Source organism: Benincasa hispida, chromosome 8 (assembly GCF_027475165.1).
Source record: "Benincasa hispida cultivar pf3 chromosome 8, pf3_genome.v1.1, whole genome shotgun sequence".
Taxonomy (NCBI): Eukaryota; Viridiplantae; Streptophyta; class Magnoliopsida; order Cucurbitales; family Cucurbitaceae; genus Benincasa; species Benincasa hispida.
Window position 1 is genome coordinate 60,305,420 of NC_143485.1, and position 17,996 is coordinate 60,323,415.

A 17,996-nucleotide genomic window follows, 5' to 3' on the forward strand; every position below is an offset into this window, starting at 1 on the left:
GTCAACATCCTTAACAATTCTGTGTAAGTGTAACCCTCATTTTAGGTCATTTTGAGACAATGTTCTAATAATTGTTTACATAGTAGATTTATTTCTGATGGGTCATAATTTTTCTTGGTATTAGAAATTTTCACGTAAATTATTGTATTTGTTCATACACTATTAGTGGGAATCTTTCCAACACTAATTTCCTTATCAAGAAATCAAGGATACATGTTTGAATGTTTAGTTGAACTCCAAATAAGTTCTTAGGAACTAGTATTTTTAGTTTTCAAAAATTAGTTTGACATTTTAAAATATGGTAGTAGTCGAGTGTTTTTCCAACGCTAATTTTCTTACTAGGGATTGAATTTTTAATCAAATTCCAAATAAGTTTTTAAAAACTATTATTTTCAATTTGCAAAAAATTGGTTTAGTGTATCAAAGATGGACAACAAAAAGTGTGTTCGTGAGACTAATTCTTTAAGTGACATACAATATTGATTTTTATGGTATGTTTTCTAAGTGCCCATGTGACCATTTTTTTAAGTAATGATATGATATTGATTTTTGTGGTATATTTTTAAAGCTGCAATTTTTTTATTATTTAATAAGTCATCAAACTTTCCAGACACAAACTTAAAATATAAAAATAAAACTTATAATTTAACCAGAAATTTTATTGTATATTTCAAAAGCCATTAAAAAAAATAAACACAATAGCATTTAAAAAGTTTTAAGCCCCACACTTAAAAAGGTTGATTGGTATGATATATATATATATAATTTGAAAGATGAGAAATTTTGACAGATAGAAAAATGTCAAACTATTTACAAAAGTAACAAAAAGGAAAAAACAATACTGATAGACTTTTATTAACGTCTATCAATGATAGACTTTTATCATTTTCTATAATATCGATGGACTTCTATTGATTTTTGAAGATTAAAATTTTACTTTTCTGTGTAAATAATTTTTATATTTTTCTATTTTTAAAAATCCTCTTAAAAAATAGTTTAAAAGATTGAAAAAATTTTATAGATAGAAAAAAATGTCAAACTATTTACAAAAGTAACAAAAAAGAAAAAAAAATACCGATAGACTTCTATTAGTGTCTATCAATGATAGACCTTTATCATTGTCTGTAACATCGATAGACTTCTATGGACTTCTATTAAAGAAGATTAATTTTTTTTTTTTTGTGTAAATAATCTTCATATTTTTCTATTTTTAAAAAATCTCTTAAAAAATAGTATTTTAAACCTTTACGAAAAGATAATATTTGAGAGATGCTTTTGTGTAATAAATGTTTGTTGTTAAAAAATGAATTAAAGATTTCTAAACATATTATTCAACTAAAATTAATGTAATATGTTAAATCATTTAATGACTATCATTATGTTATTAGTTTAAATTTTTAAACATAGAAATTAAACAAGAATAAAATTATTATAAAAAAAAACTCGTAAATGAAACTTAAATTTTAATTTGTGGATAAGTGATGTTGAGATGAATGTTGGAGAGTAGATGCTTGTTTTAGGCATTGGGAAAGGGGCGTAGCAACAAAAACAAAAAGCAGAGGAATTTAGAATTTAATGAAAAAAGCAGAGGAATTTAGAATTTAATGAAAAAAGCAGCGAAAAAGAGAGAGAGAGAAGAAGAAGAAGAGAAAAAAGAATTAGATGCATCGCGTTAAGTAGGGCGGGCAGTGGCCATACACACATGAGATACTTCCGACTTTCCAGTATCTGCCAAACCGAAACAATACAAAATTTAGAGAGAGAGAGAGGGAAACTTAAGAGAGGTTGCTGGTTTTCCAGTTCCGATCTCAGCATTGAAGTTAGCGAGCAGCAGCTGTATGTGAATGGAGGATTTGACGTCTTCTTCCGATGAACTGAAGAAGAAGGATTTGGAGCATGAGAAGAAGAACAACAACAACAAGAAAGGGGCGTTGGGTTGGGTTGAATGGTTGAGAGGTTGGATGTACGTCATTCATGAGATGCTATTTCAAAGAATCCTGGCCAGCCATCTGCAGAATCCTATGCCTCTTCCTCCGGTTAACGACCTTACTTGCATTGTCACCGGATCCACCAGCGGTATTGGCCGCGAGATTGCCAGGTTTTCATTTCTCTCATTTCCTCTCCCTGCTTAACTAGGGCACTTTTCACAACGAGTTTCAATTTTATGGAATCAGTTGCTTCTTTCTCTTCTCCACTTCTTCTTTTGTGGCTCCTTCGGAATTTCACTGCTTTCCGTTCCTTGATCTTCGTGATTCAGTAGACACTTGCTGCAGTTTCTTATTTGGAAATTATTTTTTCCCTTTTCTCTTTATTTTTTTCAATGGAGCAGGCAACTGGCAGAATCAGGGGCACATGTTGTCATGGCAGTCAGGAACCCAAAGGCTGCTCTCGACTTGATTCAGAAGTGGCAAAATGATTGGTCTGGCATGGGCCTTCCTCTCAATATTGAGGTATCGAAAATCCACGATGTTTTACTTTCTGTTGGAAAGAGCAATCATATTGAACTCTGTAGCTTTGCATCAAATGAATTCTGAACTTCAAATTATATTCTATAATTTATAATTTTAGAAATAGTAGCTATTGTATGTCAACGAGTGATATATGTTGTTTTCTTTTCTAGGTAATGGAACTTGATCTTCTATCTCTGGATTCTGTCGTGAGATTTGCTGAAGCTTATAATGCTCGTATGGGACCTTTACATGTTCTTATCAATAATGCAGGAATATTTTCCATAGGAGGTTAGTAATCTTTTGCTCGTTTGTCTTATTTTCCAATTCCTTATTGCCACGGCTGAATCATCTTAGTTATTTACAAATGGCAGTTACTTTTCGTATTATAACTTTCTTTAGTTGACAGATGCTAACAGGAACTATATTGATGATGCCGATGAGAGTACTGTTGTCATTGAAATAGTTTGTGCTTATTATTCTCTATTTTTAGAATATAATGCATTTTGTTGAAGTTTCTTGTGATTGCTTACTTGATATTTAAAATCCACCTTGCTCATTGATTACCATTCCCATACTAGTTTCCAACTTTTGTCCACCTCTTTTCTGTTATAGACATTTTATGCTGACTATTCCTGCGAGTATAAATACTTATTATGATCCTATACTTGCCAATGGCATTAACTGATTTCATTAAATAAAATAGTTTTGAATATTTATTCATTTCATTCATCTTATGTAGTTGTGGGACAATTACATTTCTTTTTATTATAATAATATTTATAATTTTATGAAGACATATGTGCCAATGTCTTAGTTTAATTTGAGTTTATTGTCTCTAGAGCCACAAAAATTTTCTAAAGATGGTTTTGAAGAGCACCTGCAAGTGAATCATTTGGCACCTGCATTGCTTTCAATATTACTCTTGCCATCCCTTATCAGAGGTTCCCCAAGCCGAGTAATTAATGTGAACTCCGTTGTAAGTTTCATGGGCACTATACAAAAGCATAGAACACACGTTTTTTGCATCATATAATATCTATACATGTGCATATTTTGGAAATGGTAGTCTGTTTCAAGCCATATCTGTATACATCATGTGCTTAGCCAATACATTTTATTCTACTCATTTTATCATAAATGTCTGTTATTGCTTCTTTTTTCGTTCTATGAATAAGAAGTAATCAACACTTGTGAATATTATGTAATGAAAATTGTAGCTAATCAATAGCACAATCAAGTGCATATGTAGTCTATGTGTGATAACAAATTTCTTTTTTCTGTCTTCCGAAAAATAAAGTAAAGATAAAGCCTGGGAATAAATTGGAATGATTTAACTTCTATATCTCTGTAAATTATATGCTGCATCAGTTGCATGGAGAGTCCAGGATTGGATTTTCAACATTGACATATTTCAATCCCTACAACTCTAGGTTCATCTGTAACTTGGAAGCGATTTTATCTGGCTAGTTATTACTAAAGATCATGGATTCATAGTGGCAAAATAGATCCTTCGTATTTCATCATTGATGCTTGTTTCTATCATTGTAATCCTGGTTACATGCTTAATATGTAGATGCACTATGTTGGCTTTGTTGACACGGAAGACATGAATATTGTTTCATCGAAAAGGAAATTCACAAGCTTGGTTGGATACTCAAGCAGTAAGCTGGCACAGGTGTAGTTACTCGTCAATTACTCATTTTCTTCCCATAACACCTGCCTTTCTCATGTTGGATTTCCTGGAAACTCTCCTCTTATTATTGTGTTTCTTTTTCTTTTTCCTTAATTTGTTATTATTGTGAATTCAATTATGATATTCCATATTCTTTGTTTCTTGGACAATTTAATCATTTATTAACATGTAAAACAACGATCTTATTCTGTTTAGTTGTCGTTTCTCCCCCTTTTAAAATGCCAATCCATGGAAAAGCACTTCTCTTTGGGAGCGTGACTCCATTAAAATCTTTTTGCGAAATTAAAAAAAATCAACAATGCTTCTGTAGCCTTAAAATTTCTCTCTTGTATATAAAGATTTTCAATGTTCCTAGCATCTGTATGATTTTTGTTTCACATTTTGCTTCTTCCTGTACATCCTTCTTGATTCTTCTTTATTTTGTATACTTTGAGTAAGGAGTCTTGAGCTAGTCTATCAAATAAACAATACTAATATCCCCGGTATATTTATTCAATTATTTTTTGCTAATAGTTGATTGGGTAATTTGTTGATTTCTTAGATGATGTATTCACTGTGCGTTGACATTCTCACCTTTTGATTGTCTGGTTTGATCTTGAACTACTGGTTCGTATATGCCAACATTACATAGCTTGGTCTGATGGTTTCTGGATTACAGGTTATGTTTAGCAGTGTTCTTCATAAGAAGCTGCCTGTCGAATCTGGCATCAATGTTGTGTGTGTATCACCCGGGATTGTTCATACAAATGTGGTAAGTTTTTATTCAGAGGAAGTATCAGCCTTTGATAGCAGAAACAAGATATAATATTTTCAGTTGTATTCATATCATCTCGTTGATAGCAGAAACAAGATATAATATTTTCAGTTGTATTCATATCATCTCGATCTCATACGTTTGTTTGGTATGACTACGATATAAGATTGAAGTAATCATTTATATTATTATTATCATCCCATCATTATCTTTCAGAAGAGGTGATGACACTTAAAATTTGCTAACTGAAACTGCGTATGTTACTAAGTATTTGTATGACATCTCAATAAATGGATTGAGTTTCTGCTAAAATTCGCAGCAGCTTCTAAAACTTTTCAGACATTTTTCTCTCACCGAAATATCCTTCATCTGTGTATGGCAATTCACTCTGAGGGCTGTACCTTACACCGCCGTTAATTTCTGCACATTCTGTTCTTGTGTTTAGCTTGCACTTCACTCCAAAACAGAGCATTATTTACTGTAAGGTCCCTAGTTAGGAATATATTGGGATAGTTAGTGGAATATTAGTATGGGTATTAAAATGGGGAAATTAGTCCATAGTTGGTGAGTTGGTTAGGTCTTTTAGTTATAAATAGAGGAAGTGGGGTGGAAGTAAGTGTGAAGAATTTTATGTGGGATTTCCTAATTGGGAATTTGGGAGAGGATTCTCAGCCCTCTAGAATGTTCTGAGGTATATTGTAATTTCTTCATGATATTGTAATATAATTCTATCTTTTAGTTTTCTTGTTTGTTCTTTTTGCTCTTGAGTTTTCTTGTTAGGAGGTATCCTAACATTTACATGATTATTGTCAAACCTTATGTTGATGATGGCTGCCTCAAAACCACATCCATGTCACCAAAATTATAGGCCATTGTCTGGAATATTATATTTGCTGTACCTTATACCTTATTGTTAATAGAATTGTGCTGAGTGGTTTCACTATCAGTCAGGTAGTTGAATTTTATCTTTTGAATGTAGTTAATATAAGTTGTCTCTATTTGTATCATGTTTAATTTTGTGTGTCGATGCAGGCAAGGGACCTTTCAAAATTTGTTCAAGCTGCTTATGGCCTAATTCCTTATTTTATCTTTAGTCCTCAAGAAGGTAATTTGTTTCTAGCGATGACATTGTTTCTTGTCTTAAGCAAATAAGAAAAATGCCAATCTTTATTGAGGTATTAGTATGTGCTGCTCAACATGTGGGTTAACCCAAATAATACTCGCTTTGTACCATCCAGACGCATGCTTTTAAACTTTGCTGCCTGTGAGCCACATAGAGACCACTTTCATAATTGTTTTATTCTTTGTTCTGAACTACTTCAACTTCATCCTTAAATGAAATAAAGTAGTTACACTCGATAACAATTTCTTGTTTCATAATTCCTCAAGTATTTTTGGTTGAGATATGTTCTATCAAGAAAGAATCGGATGAGAAAATACACAAGTACCTTTAGAAAGAAGGCTGAACTGCTATTTCTAATGTTGTCACGATCAAGCTGCCTTTTCCGAAGGTAGAAACGCATAATTCCAATTAACAAGATTTTAGCTCTCAAATGGTTCTTTGTTTTTATTCAAGGAAATACCAAACACTGGGGGTGAACAGAAATGCCTCCTACGGAAATGAAAGAACCTGTTGCACCTGTGAACTTTTTTCATTAATGAAAATCCTACTAAGATACTTTGCGTTAACATAACTTTGGCTTTGATTGAGGTGAATCCATTTTGAAATGTCTTCGTTGAGCCCGATGCATGTTTTATGTTTTCTTTGCCACCTCTCTCTATTTCTCTTGGCATTTAATGTCCAATATACATCATTATTCGCCACTTGCAGGTTCTAGAAGTACTCTCTTTGCTGCTACTGATCCTCAAGTTCCAGAGTACTGCGAACTACTTAAAGCAGATAACTGGCCTGTTTGTGCGTTTCTTTCCCAAGAGTGTCGTCCAACAAATCCTTCAGAAGAGGCACACAACGTTGAGACTTCTTACCAACTCTGGGAGAAAACATTGGAGATGGTTGGTTTGCCTTCAGATGTCGTAGAGAGGCTATTAGAAGGGGAACAAGTGGCTTGTCACTACGGAGCTGAATCGGCCGACTAATGGTATAATTAGTTTCCAGGTTCAACCTCATAAATCAATGATAAAGCACTAAATTCACCTAATTTAACCTCATGACAAATTTCTGTTCTTAGCATTTGATAGACGGCGATATTTTTGGGACACGAATTGGTCATCAAATCATACATCATAACAAACAGAAATGAAGATTTTGTCGTATTATTCGGTTCAATTGCTATTAACCTCTTTGGTTCGTCAGAAAGATTTACAGAGGAATTGGGTTTTCCGCCCATTTGTATATTACGGCGCTTTTGTGGACGTCCCATTGTGTTATTAATTAAGTACAAGTGAAAACTGGTACTTGACCGGCACCCCATAATCCGGGCTGTTATCAACTATATAATAGTAGATGAAGTAACAATGACATCAATGATGCCCTTTTTGTTTTCAAGTTCTCTTGTCTAATGTGAAATAGCAGCATCGCAAGGCAATACAATTTTGTTGCCGACTTTTTTTTATTTTTTACTGTTCGAACCACAGACTCTTGGTTTCATGCACACGTACATACCAATTGAGTTAGATTCTGTTTGATGTTTTTTTTCATATATTTCAAAACTGTAAAAAGTGTAGTTAATACAAAGTTAAAACAAACCACACATCTTGCCTAATTACGAAGGTTATTCAGGCTCCATTTGAACGACTATTTGGTTTTTCTAAAATTTGTGTTTTTTTTTTTTTTTTTTTTTTATAATGGTTTTAGGAAATACTTGAATTAATAGCTAAATTAAAAAACAAAAACAAGTTCTTAATATCATTTTTCAAAGCTTGTTTTCTATTTTGAAAACATTTGGAAGATCGGATAATGGAGCAAATAAATTTATAGTTTATAAGTTTTTTTCTCTTTTTAAACCAATTAAATAATCGTTAGCGCTTACAAATTTTATTTTTCTTATAAGGATAAGATCTAGGTAACAAGAACGTCTACCACCTAAAGAAAATAAGTGAGTATTAGTTTTTTTTTATTTCAAATAAAATTATATGGTGAACGAGTAAAAAATATCACATTATGTATACCAGTGAAGTTTATTTTTGTTATAATTGGTTACATTTTTCACGTGTACCTGCTACTGTATTTAAGAGAGGATTTCCTCATTGATTGAATAAAACGAAGTTCATTTCCTCTCCATTGTGAAATGGTATAAAAGAGCAAATTTCACGTTTTGCGCCCTTCCCCACCCCTTTCCCTCGTCTTCTTCATCATGACCACCATTCCGATGGTTTCGATAAACCCTAACCATGAATCTTCTTCGATTGATGCTCAATTCAATCTGTTTCATCTCCATCATTCATACGGCCCGACTATGGTTCTCGTCACGCAACCTCTGATAGGAGCTAGTAATGATGATGATCACACTTTTAGGCAAAAATAATGAAGGATTCATCTGGAACAATTGAAAAACCAAGCACTAAAGAGAAGAATTTATCAGCAGCATGGAAATGCAATAACGATATCATCACTTCGTGGATTTGGAATTCAATTTCAAAAGAAATCACGATGAGCATTGTCTACTCCTAATCTGCAAAATTAGCGTGGGATGAATTCAAGAATCGATTCAAATAGAGCAATGGTCCACATATCTATCAACTTCGCAAAGAATTGGTCACCACGAACCAAGGTACTCTCTCTGTCGAAGCCTACTATACAAAATTGAAAACTGCGTGGCAAAATTTGTGTGATTATCGACCTTCCAAAGAATGCTCTTACGGAGGAATTAAGAAGATACTTGTACATTTTGATTCAGAATTTGTGATGATATTTTTTATGGTACTGAATGAATCCAATTTTGTGCGCTCAAGTTCTCTTAATGAATCCAATTCCTAATATTACTAAATTGTTCTCCCTGATTATACAAAAGGAACACCAACGCTCCCTCACTTCAAATACATCGATTTTTCCTTCATGAATTGAATCTACTACTTTGCTTGCTTCTGCTAATGAATCAGACAAGATGTCCTATGCAAATTCTCGAAAGGACAATAATTGGGCTATCTGTACTCATTATGGATTTAAAGGACATGTAGTTGAGAAGTGTACAAGCTACATGGCTATCATCTTGGTTATAAGCTAAGAAATCAAGCTGCTGCCAATTCTAATACAACGGAAGCCTCTTCTATACAAACTGCTATCAACTCGGTTACTCAGAATGTGCAACAGCCACCAAATTTCTTTGCAAGCCTCTCCTCTCAACAAGTCTTACAACTGATGGAGTTACTTAACACACATGTTAAGAATACTCCAGAGATTGCTACTACTGCCATGGCTCACATAACAAGTACTTCTAAACCAACTTGTTCTCAACTTTGGATAATTGATTCTTGTGCCTCCAAACATGTATGTTATATGCATTCTCTGTTCCACAATTGGCACAAGGCATTTAATGTCACTGTCACTCTTCCCACTGGATACACAGTACATGTTGAATTCATTGGTGATGTACATATTTTTTAAAATCTCACGTTACGAAATGTCCTTTTTGTGCCTAAATTTGAATTCAATCTTATATCCGCGAGTTCACTCCTACAAGATAAACGATTATCCATCATCTTTTCCGACACTTCATGCCTTATACAGGACAGTTGCAGATCGACGATGATTGACAAGGTTGATTGTTTAAATGGCCTTTATCTGCTTGCTCCTCCAGCTAAGTCTTCACATAATTCTAATGTTTGTAATATTCATGTTGATACATGCCACTCATGAATAGGTCATCTTTTTCATAAAAGATTGACATTGTTGAAAGATATTACCATAAACAAACACATCAGTCCCTGCCCTATATGTCCCTTAGCAAACAACATCGTTTATCTTTGGAATCAAATAATAATGTTGCTTCTTCTTCTTTTGATCTAATTCATTGGGATGTTTGGGAATCTTTTAAGGTTCCTACATATCATGACTATCGATATTTTCTAACTTTAGTGGATGATTGTTCTCGGTATACATGGATTTATCTCCTACGTGCGAAGTCAAATGTTCTACACATTATTCCAAGATTTTTTCAGTTGATAGAGACTCACTACTCCAAGATTATCAAAATGTTTGAATCAGACATGTTGTGATGAAAGCCTTAATCGCAGCTAAAATCTCAGAACCAAACTCATTATTAATTTGGGTTTTCTAAAATACGGGTAATTCAGAAAAATACAGAGAACTAATTAAACCAAAATTAGCCTACCATAAAATTTCTCTAGGCATGCAATTAGAGAATAGGGATAAAGATTTGCCTTTGTAGAATCAAATAAAAAAACAATTCGACAATGAATCGAAATTTACACCACCACAGAGGTTATTTCCCTATCCTCTTCTGAGATAAAAAAATCACACAGCAACCAACAAAACCACTTTGAATTGGTCGAACTGGATCGAATCACCCTAGACCGTCGTTGAACTGCCTGCAATGCAACCCTAACATTGCATTGTTGTAGCGTTGCAACGCCGTGAGCAGCGCTACAATGCTACGACTCCAGGTTGCATTTCTAGGTAGAAATTACAACTGTTTTTCTTTTTGACCAAAAAAAGGTTTTGATCTTCATCAAATACAACCCTAATTCTAGACGCAGACTTACGAAATACAACGAATTTCATGATAAATACCCAAACTGCATGGGCCTTTATAATTTTTTTTTTTCAAATAAAAAACATGAAATCTATGGCCATAAAATTATTGTAAACATTCATTCGCAAAAAATTACATTCCCAATGCAATTTAATCCCACCAAACCCAGGGAAAATTTCAAAAACCTAAATCAATATAGCGGGATGACTTTGACTTTGATACCAATTATAGGGATGAAAGCCCTAGTCATAGCAGAAGTCACAAAACTAAACTCATTATTAATTTAAGAGACTCATTATTAATTTAAAAGACAGAGACCTAGTTAAACTAAAATTAGCCTACTGGAAAAATACCCTAGATTAAGCATGCAATTAGAAAATAGGGATAAAGATTTACCTGTGCAGAACCAAATCAAAAAACAATTCTTCAATGGATCGAAATTTACACCACAAAGGTTACATCCCCATCCTCTAGGAAATTCGAGGTGTATGGTTTTGTGAGAATCAATTGAATTGGAAAATGATGAATTTTAAAGAGGCAAAAAGTTACTGAACACCTTTTGTATACTCAGATAAAAAAACACATTGCAACCAACACCATGCAAACATGTTGCAGAAGTTTTATCAAAAGAGATAGTGAAACATGGGATTCATCCTACATTCCTGTTAACTCCCTACATGGAAGTTAACTGTTAATTAATAAAATTAGATTAGTTAATTAATTTAATAATTAATAACATTTAATAATAAAATCTTATTTAATTAATGATTTCATTTAAATCATATTTAAATGAAACATCTCTCATATAACCTATCGTTTTAATTCAATTAATTTAATTAAATAAAATTTAATTTAATTTAATAATTAATTAATTAATTATTTCTCCAATTAATTAATTACCAAATTAAATATCAAATATTTAATTTACCCTATACTTGAATCATATTCAATTACATTTCTCTCGTAACCTATAGTTTTAATATGCATCAAATACACATTAATTTTTAACCTATAGTTTTAGTATGAATCCAATTCGCATTAAATTAATATTTGAACTCCTTTAAATATTTAATTCTCCCATATATTAATTTTGAATCATATCCAAAAATTAATTTTATATTATAAAGTTGAGTTAAAACATAAATTTTATATTATAATGCATCATTATACATTATATTATTTCCCTATGTGAATTTGAACATTTCAAATTCAATTCAAGACATAGTTACCTCAATTCTCACGAGTTAGGAAGGGACCTCATGGACCTACAGATCAGAAGCTCCAACGATATGAGATTAATTGGTTAAACCCATTAACCAAATGAATCAATATTCGTTAACTATAGGTACACTCCACCAAAGACCCACGGTTGCACTCTTTTCACTACAGATATATTTATGTGGCCACAAATGCAAATCAATGACAACAAGTTAGTTCTTTACGAGTGTTCGTAACACCAACTAGGTCAAATTATCGTTTTACCCCTAGATTACCTTTGTATTCTTAAATATCAATGCTTCTCTAATGAACAACCTATTTATGGTCCAAACATTAAACAAAAACCTTCTTGGGCCAGTGAGAGGGTAGGATTCTTTGTTCAAGTCTCGGATACACGACTTAAGGGAACACTCATCTACTTACCCTAAAGTCGGGAATGAGTGAAATCCATCTTGTATTATTATGTTTTCAGCTCCCCACTCGGTCTTGTCCCCAAAATGGTAGGCTTATTGAGTCAGCAAACTGGCTACTCTCTGTTGCAGTTGATGCCCTAAACTCTCGTTGGGTCCTGTAGTTTGTAAACATCCATATTGAACAAACGCTTGTGATGTAATAATATGAGATATTTTCTTCACTGTTATCTATGAAACATGAGATGTTTTATTTGCATTTACCACAAACCAATAAACTAAGATCCCTGGTTGTCGTTGTAACTTAAGCATGTATATGGAGACATACAGGTGGATCATGCCTTAACTGATAATCAAAATGGTCTGTAGTATATGGATATAGTATGGATATAGGAGGGAAACCTTATCCTGGTGACACTACGGATGCGGCTCGCTTTGTAGATAGTTACAAATATTGTGACATGCTATAGATGGTCTGATCCTGATCATTCATGTAAACATGCCAGCGGGGTGTCCTATACAAAAGATTTTGTATAAGATCAGACCACGAAGTGTATAGTCTCGTTATATAATGTCGTTCATGACAGAAATCTCACTTCATTAGGATGACCATAGGTAACATGACCTTAATCCTGAGTGAGTTGGGAACTCCTACCTTTGAGGGCGGTTCTTTGATTTGCATGGGTGTGAGTGGCCAAATTGCCGACTCAAACCTACCACTTTGGGAATTTGTCTAATTGGGGAGCTGGGAACTAAGCTACACAATATGGAATTCACTTCTTCCCCGAAGCAGGGGTAAGTAGATAGATTGCTCCCTTAAGGGCTGATTCCGGGGTTTGAACGATGTGGCACCACACACCTTTTCATGGCCCCAGAGGTGTCCACCCATAGTAGGACTATGATGTATTGTTCATTAGAGGGATTAGTGGTACTTAAGGAGTTAGATGTAACTACAGGGGCAAAACGGTAAATTGGCCCAACTGTACTTACGAGCATCTGTGAAGGGTTATCGTACTGTTGACTAGTTATATCTGATGGACACAGAAATATGTCTGTGGTGAGAAGAGTGCAAATGTTGATCTTTAGTGGAGTGCTCGACAGTTAACGGATGGTGGATCTTGTGGCTAAAGAGTTTAGTCAATTATTCACGTACCGTTAGAACTTCAAGCTATAGGTCCATAAGGTCCCCTTGGTAGCTCAATGGATTCAAGTTGAGAATCAATTTTTGGGTCAGCTTGAAGTGTTCAAATTGACGAGAGTGAGTTTGATTATATATGATATGATTAATCTAATTCGATCATATATGATATGATTAATCTAATTCGATCATATATGATATGATTAATCTAATTCGATCATATATGATATGATTAATCTGGTTCAATCATATATGGTATAGTTGACATGATGTATGATATACACTAATTGGAGGAAAATGGTGTAAATATGATTTGTATCAAGTAAAGGAGAAAAAGACTATGGTTTAAATGTTGCATATGATGTGATATTAAAACTATATGTTATAAATATAACATGATAAGTTAGTTATTATATTTATTTATAATTAAAACAATTATGAGATAATTGTTGGTGGTTTCTCCATAACCGTGCGTGAAAGTGGGAGGTTGTATTCAGTTTTCATAACTGAAGGATAAAATAAAAAATGTTTTTATTTTGTAAGAATCGCTGCATTCAAGTACACTCCCAATTGTTTAGCTGACGAGAGACTACACGATAGCTTCAAGAGTTTGTCTAAATGATCGTGTACACATGTCCTTGTCTAAACAACTGTGTAGCATTTTACAAACGATCGCGCGTCTTATGAGTTTCACTAAACGATCATATAAACGATCAAACTTGTTTTACTAAACGATCAAGCAAAAAGTCTATACGATAGACACTATACTCTCTCACTTGCTTGGTCATTGAGTGCGATCGTTGTTTCCTCCTTCCCTCTACCAAATCCAACAGAGTCCACACCTCCTGGATTCTCACTCCGAGAATTCCAGGGTTACTAAGTGGTGGTGTCCGAGAGGCTGCTTGTTCGTGGAGAAGATTGTTCGTGTGCTAAGCGACAACGAGAGATTTGGGTAGACAATTATAGCAACAACGAGAGGTTGTTGGTCCTAATTCTTCACGAGAGCGAGAGAAAAACAGAAGAAGAGTTCTTTAAAGGTAAGTCTCTCGTTCCTTTGTATTCAATTTATGAAAGCATGTCGTAATTTATTCTGAAATGCATAACTTGTTTGCATGTTTGTGAATGCTTGTAATTCTCTCACAATGAATTTGGAACGATCTTTCTTCCGCTCATAAGTTCTCTTTGATTAGAGTTCCTTCACTCTCACCCATACAAATCAAAGGACAATCCCTTGTGAGTAGGAGTTTATAATACACTCAGGATTAAGACTACATTGTCTAGGTCATCCTATTGAAATAGAAACCTAACTAGTCAACGATGTTGCATCTAGTAGTCAGTATTTCGCAGTCTAGTCTTATGCAGCTCATTGCATAGGATACCCCCACTCGATGTCACCTACACGAACACATTAGATCATTGCATTTTTATCAAATACAAAGTGGATCGTATCTATAGTGTACCTGGGTAAGGTACCCAATCTTATCCCTACACTATAGACCCTTTAGGTTGTATCTTGAACATTGATCCATGTATATCTCCACATATAGTTAAAAATTCATAAGACAACCTAGGATTTTAGTTTATTGGACTTAGGGTTATTTAGACAAAATAATATACAACACAATTAATAACACTTATTGAAATAACATTGACAACTCTTATTGACGACGATCAATTATTTACATTTACTAACTACGAGTTTTAAGACATCAAACCCAACAAGAAATTGCACCCGAACTACAATTTACTGAATTTTTTGCATCAAAGGGAACTATTCACCAATTTCTTGTGTAGAAAGACCATAATAAAACTCTGTTGCTGAGAGAAAGTACCAACATTTATTGAACATGGCCCGAGCTATACTCTTCCAGTCAGGAGTTCCTTTTGAGATTTGGCGATTGTGTACTCATAGCTACATATATAATCAACGGAGCTCCTGTACCTCTGCTAAACAACAAATCTCTTTACTACATTCTTCATGATAAACCAGATGAATATGATTTTATGAGTGTTTTTGGATGTCTCTGCTATGTGTCTACATTGGTGAATCACATAACCAAGTTTGAGCCATGATCACGCCCATGTATCTTTATTGGATATCCACCTGGAATGAAAGCATATCGTTTATATGATTTTCAAAAGCATCAAGTCCTAATATCAAGGGATGTTGTCTTTCATGAAACAACCTTCTGTTTTCTCAACAAAGCAACACCAAAAGATCCTGAAGAAAATGAGCTATTTGGAGACTTTGTTCTTCCTTCTCCAACGCCAGATATTATTTCAATAGAATTTGAACAAGGAGCAGTTATTGTTCCTGCTACTACAACAAGTCAAGCTAAAGACATCAGTGAACTGCTTGTTAATAACACACGACCCTTGAACCAGTAGTCTACAATTGAAGATCCACAACCTTCTAATATTCAAGAGACGACTTTTGTTGATGCTCGAGAACACATTGAAGTCGTAAATGCTCCTTTAAAAAGATCATCCATAGTGCATAATCCTCCAAGTTTCCTTTAAGATTATTGTTGCAATCTACTACACTTGGCCAACTAGTGAAATAACCATCTGTTTATCCAATGAGTAACGATTTATCCTATGATAATCTTGCAGCTTCACACAAGCATTTTCTTTTAAATGTCACAACTGTATTTGAGCCATCATATTTCCATCAAGCCATCAAATTTTATCATTGGAAACAAGCCATGGACGAATAAATTGAAGCAATGGAACACACAAATACTTGGAGCATTATTCCTCTTGTTGAAGTTAACATACAATCACCGGAAGAAATCAAGATCATTAAGTACTCTAATTCATCAATTTTAGCAATTAAGAAAGTATGTTCACAAGATAAAAAAAAGGTTTTGAGAAGTTACCTTTGAAAACCTTCTTCAATCCACGCATTCAGCTTGATGCTTCACTCCAAAAGCTTGTAGACCACCACTTGATCTTCCCTGCTATTCTCTTGGACCTTAAATTGGATGGTGGAATCCAAAATGAGCAGAACTCAAGGAAATTTTTTTGAGAGGAGGGTTGATTTTCTGCAGAAATTGAAGAACCCTTCTTCAATTGATTTTTTTAGCCAAAAATTACACTGTATGTCTTACATACTCAGTACCAAAATTGAGTATTTGTTCACCTCTTCCATGCAATCAGATTGCACAAGAAATGGACGGAACCTACTTAAAGGATAAAGTGGAATTGTGATGGTGAATGTGGGATAAACCCACTAAACTGGATTTTTCCAATTTTTTTAATTTAAATCTAATTTTCTTTAATTAAATTTTCAGAAAATTTAAATTAAAACTAAAATTGAATTTAATATTTGAATTTTAAAAATTCAAATTTTTTATTTTAAATAAAGTTAATTTAAATAAATTTAATTAAAATAATTTAATATTCAATATTAAATTATTTATACCACCAATTCCACAAACATGAATCTCCATTCATGTAATGTTAATATTTAAATTATATTTAAATATTATCCAATTCTCCAATTTCATTTAATTCAATAATCAAACGTTTAATTATACCACATATAATTAATGAATCCCTCAATTCGAATTTGAACGTTCAAATTCTCTCATCACGCTATTCAAAGGTTTAATCCGTTTGTGAACTAGTAGGGAGACTTAATGGACCGAAAGATCATAGATTTTAACGATTCAAGATTAACTGGCTATTAACTACCAAGTCACTCCACTAAAGCCCAGTAGTTGCACTCCCCTCACTGTAGATATATTTTTGTCCATTTGATATAACCATAATTAGTAAGTCAACCCTTCACAAGTTGTTCGTAATAACGACTAGGTCAAGATTTGTTTTACCCGAGGTTACATCTTGTTTTATATGACCCACTGATCTTCTAAAGAACAATTGGTTTGTGATCCAATTACTAAAATGGGTCTCTCTCAAGCCAATGAGAGGGTGGGCCCCTTATTCAAGACCCGAAGTCAACACGTAAGGGAACAACTTTTCTACTATCCCTAAAAGTGGGTAGGAGTGAGTTCCATTTTGTACCCTATGTCCTCAGCTATCTATCTACCCGGTCTTACCCCTAAAATGGGAGGCTTATTGAGGTGACATTGTTGAGCCAAACCCCACCTATGCAAATCTAAGGATAATCCCGAATAAACAAGAGTTCATAGTTAGCTCAAGATTAAGGTCGAGTTACTTAGGTCATCATATTGAAATAGTCAGTCTTAAACAGTAAACAACGTTATAAAGTAAAAGTGACTTATTTCTTGATCCGATCTTATACAAATACTTTTCATAAGACACCTCACTCGCATGTCTCCACATGAACGAGTCAGGATCACTTCGTTTGTAACACTTTACAATAATTGTAACATTTACAAAGTGGGTCGCATCCGATAGTGTCCTTAGAATAAGGTACCTAGCTTTATTCATATACTATAGACCATTTTGACTATTTACTCGAACTTAATCCACTTTTATATCTTCACATAAAGTTAAACTACTCATGTAATAGCCATGGATCTCAATTTATTGGATTTAGGTTATTTCTAAAATGAAATGAGCAACTCAAACATTCAATAATAACTTCAGTGAATCAAACTTCAATAATATCTATATTGATTAACAAAATAAGTTTATTGTTTACAAATCATAAGTTTTAGGACATAAAACCCAAC

General features: G+C 33.6%; 1 protein-coding gene and 2 long non-coding RNA genes across 5 annotated transcripts; 2 read left to right on the forward strand and 1 right to left on the reverse strand.

The window, feature by feature from the left end:
- The first annotated feature begins 1,470 nt into the window (after window positions 1-1,470).
- Window positions 1,471-7,403, forward strand: LOC120083052 (dehydrogenase/reductase SDR family member FEY-like). Of its 3 annotated transcripts, XM_039038572.2 has the most exons (9): window positions 1,575-2,098; window positions 2,330-2,450; window positions 2,621-2,738; window positions 3,290-3,426; window positions 4,024-4,125; window positions 4,802-4,894; window positions 5,930-6,002; window positions 6,729-6,996; window positions 7,087-7,403. In XM_039038572.2, the coding sequence occupies exons 1-8, from the start codon at window positions 1,845-1,847 to the stop codon at window positions 6,992-6,994; spliced, it is 1,164 nt and encodes a 387-aa protein (XP_038894500.1). In that variant the 5' UTR covers window positions 1,575-1,844; the 3' UTR covers window positions 6,995-6,996; window positions 7,087-7,403. The 3 variants fall into 3 exon arrangements, 2 of the variants coding, with proteins under 2 accessions (XP_090172509.1, XP_038894500.1); XM_090316383.1 differs by having other exon boundaries at window positions 1,471-2,098; window positions 6,729-7,403; XR_016531282.1 differs by having other exon boundaries at window positions 5,930-6,608; window positions 6,729-7,403.
- A 592-nt stretch (window positions 7,404-7,995) lies between these two features.
- On the forward strand, window positions 7,996-9,480 carry LOC150034747 (uncharacterized). The gene is made up of 2 exons (XR_016531397.1): window positions 7,996-8,628; window positions 8,869-9,480. It is a non-coding gene; the product is annotated as an uncharacterized LOC150034747 (long non-coding RNA).
- Window positions 9,481-14,844: 5,364 nt separating this feature from the next.
- Window positions 14,845-16,529, reverse strand: LOC120083499 (uncharacterized). Its single transcript, XR_005483437.2, has 2 exons — window positions 16,215-16,529; window positions 14,845-16,094 (listed from the first exon to the last, which is right to left on the reverse strand). It is a non-coding gene; the product is annotated as an uncharacterized LOC120083499 (long non-coding RNA).
- Between the last annotated feature and the right edge of the window lie 1,467 nt (window positions 16,530-17,996).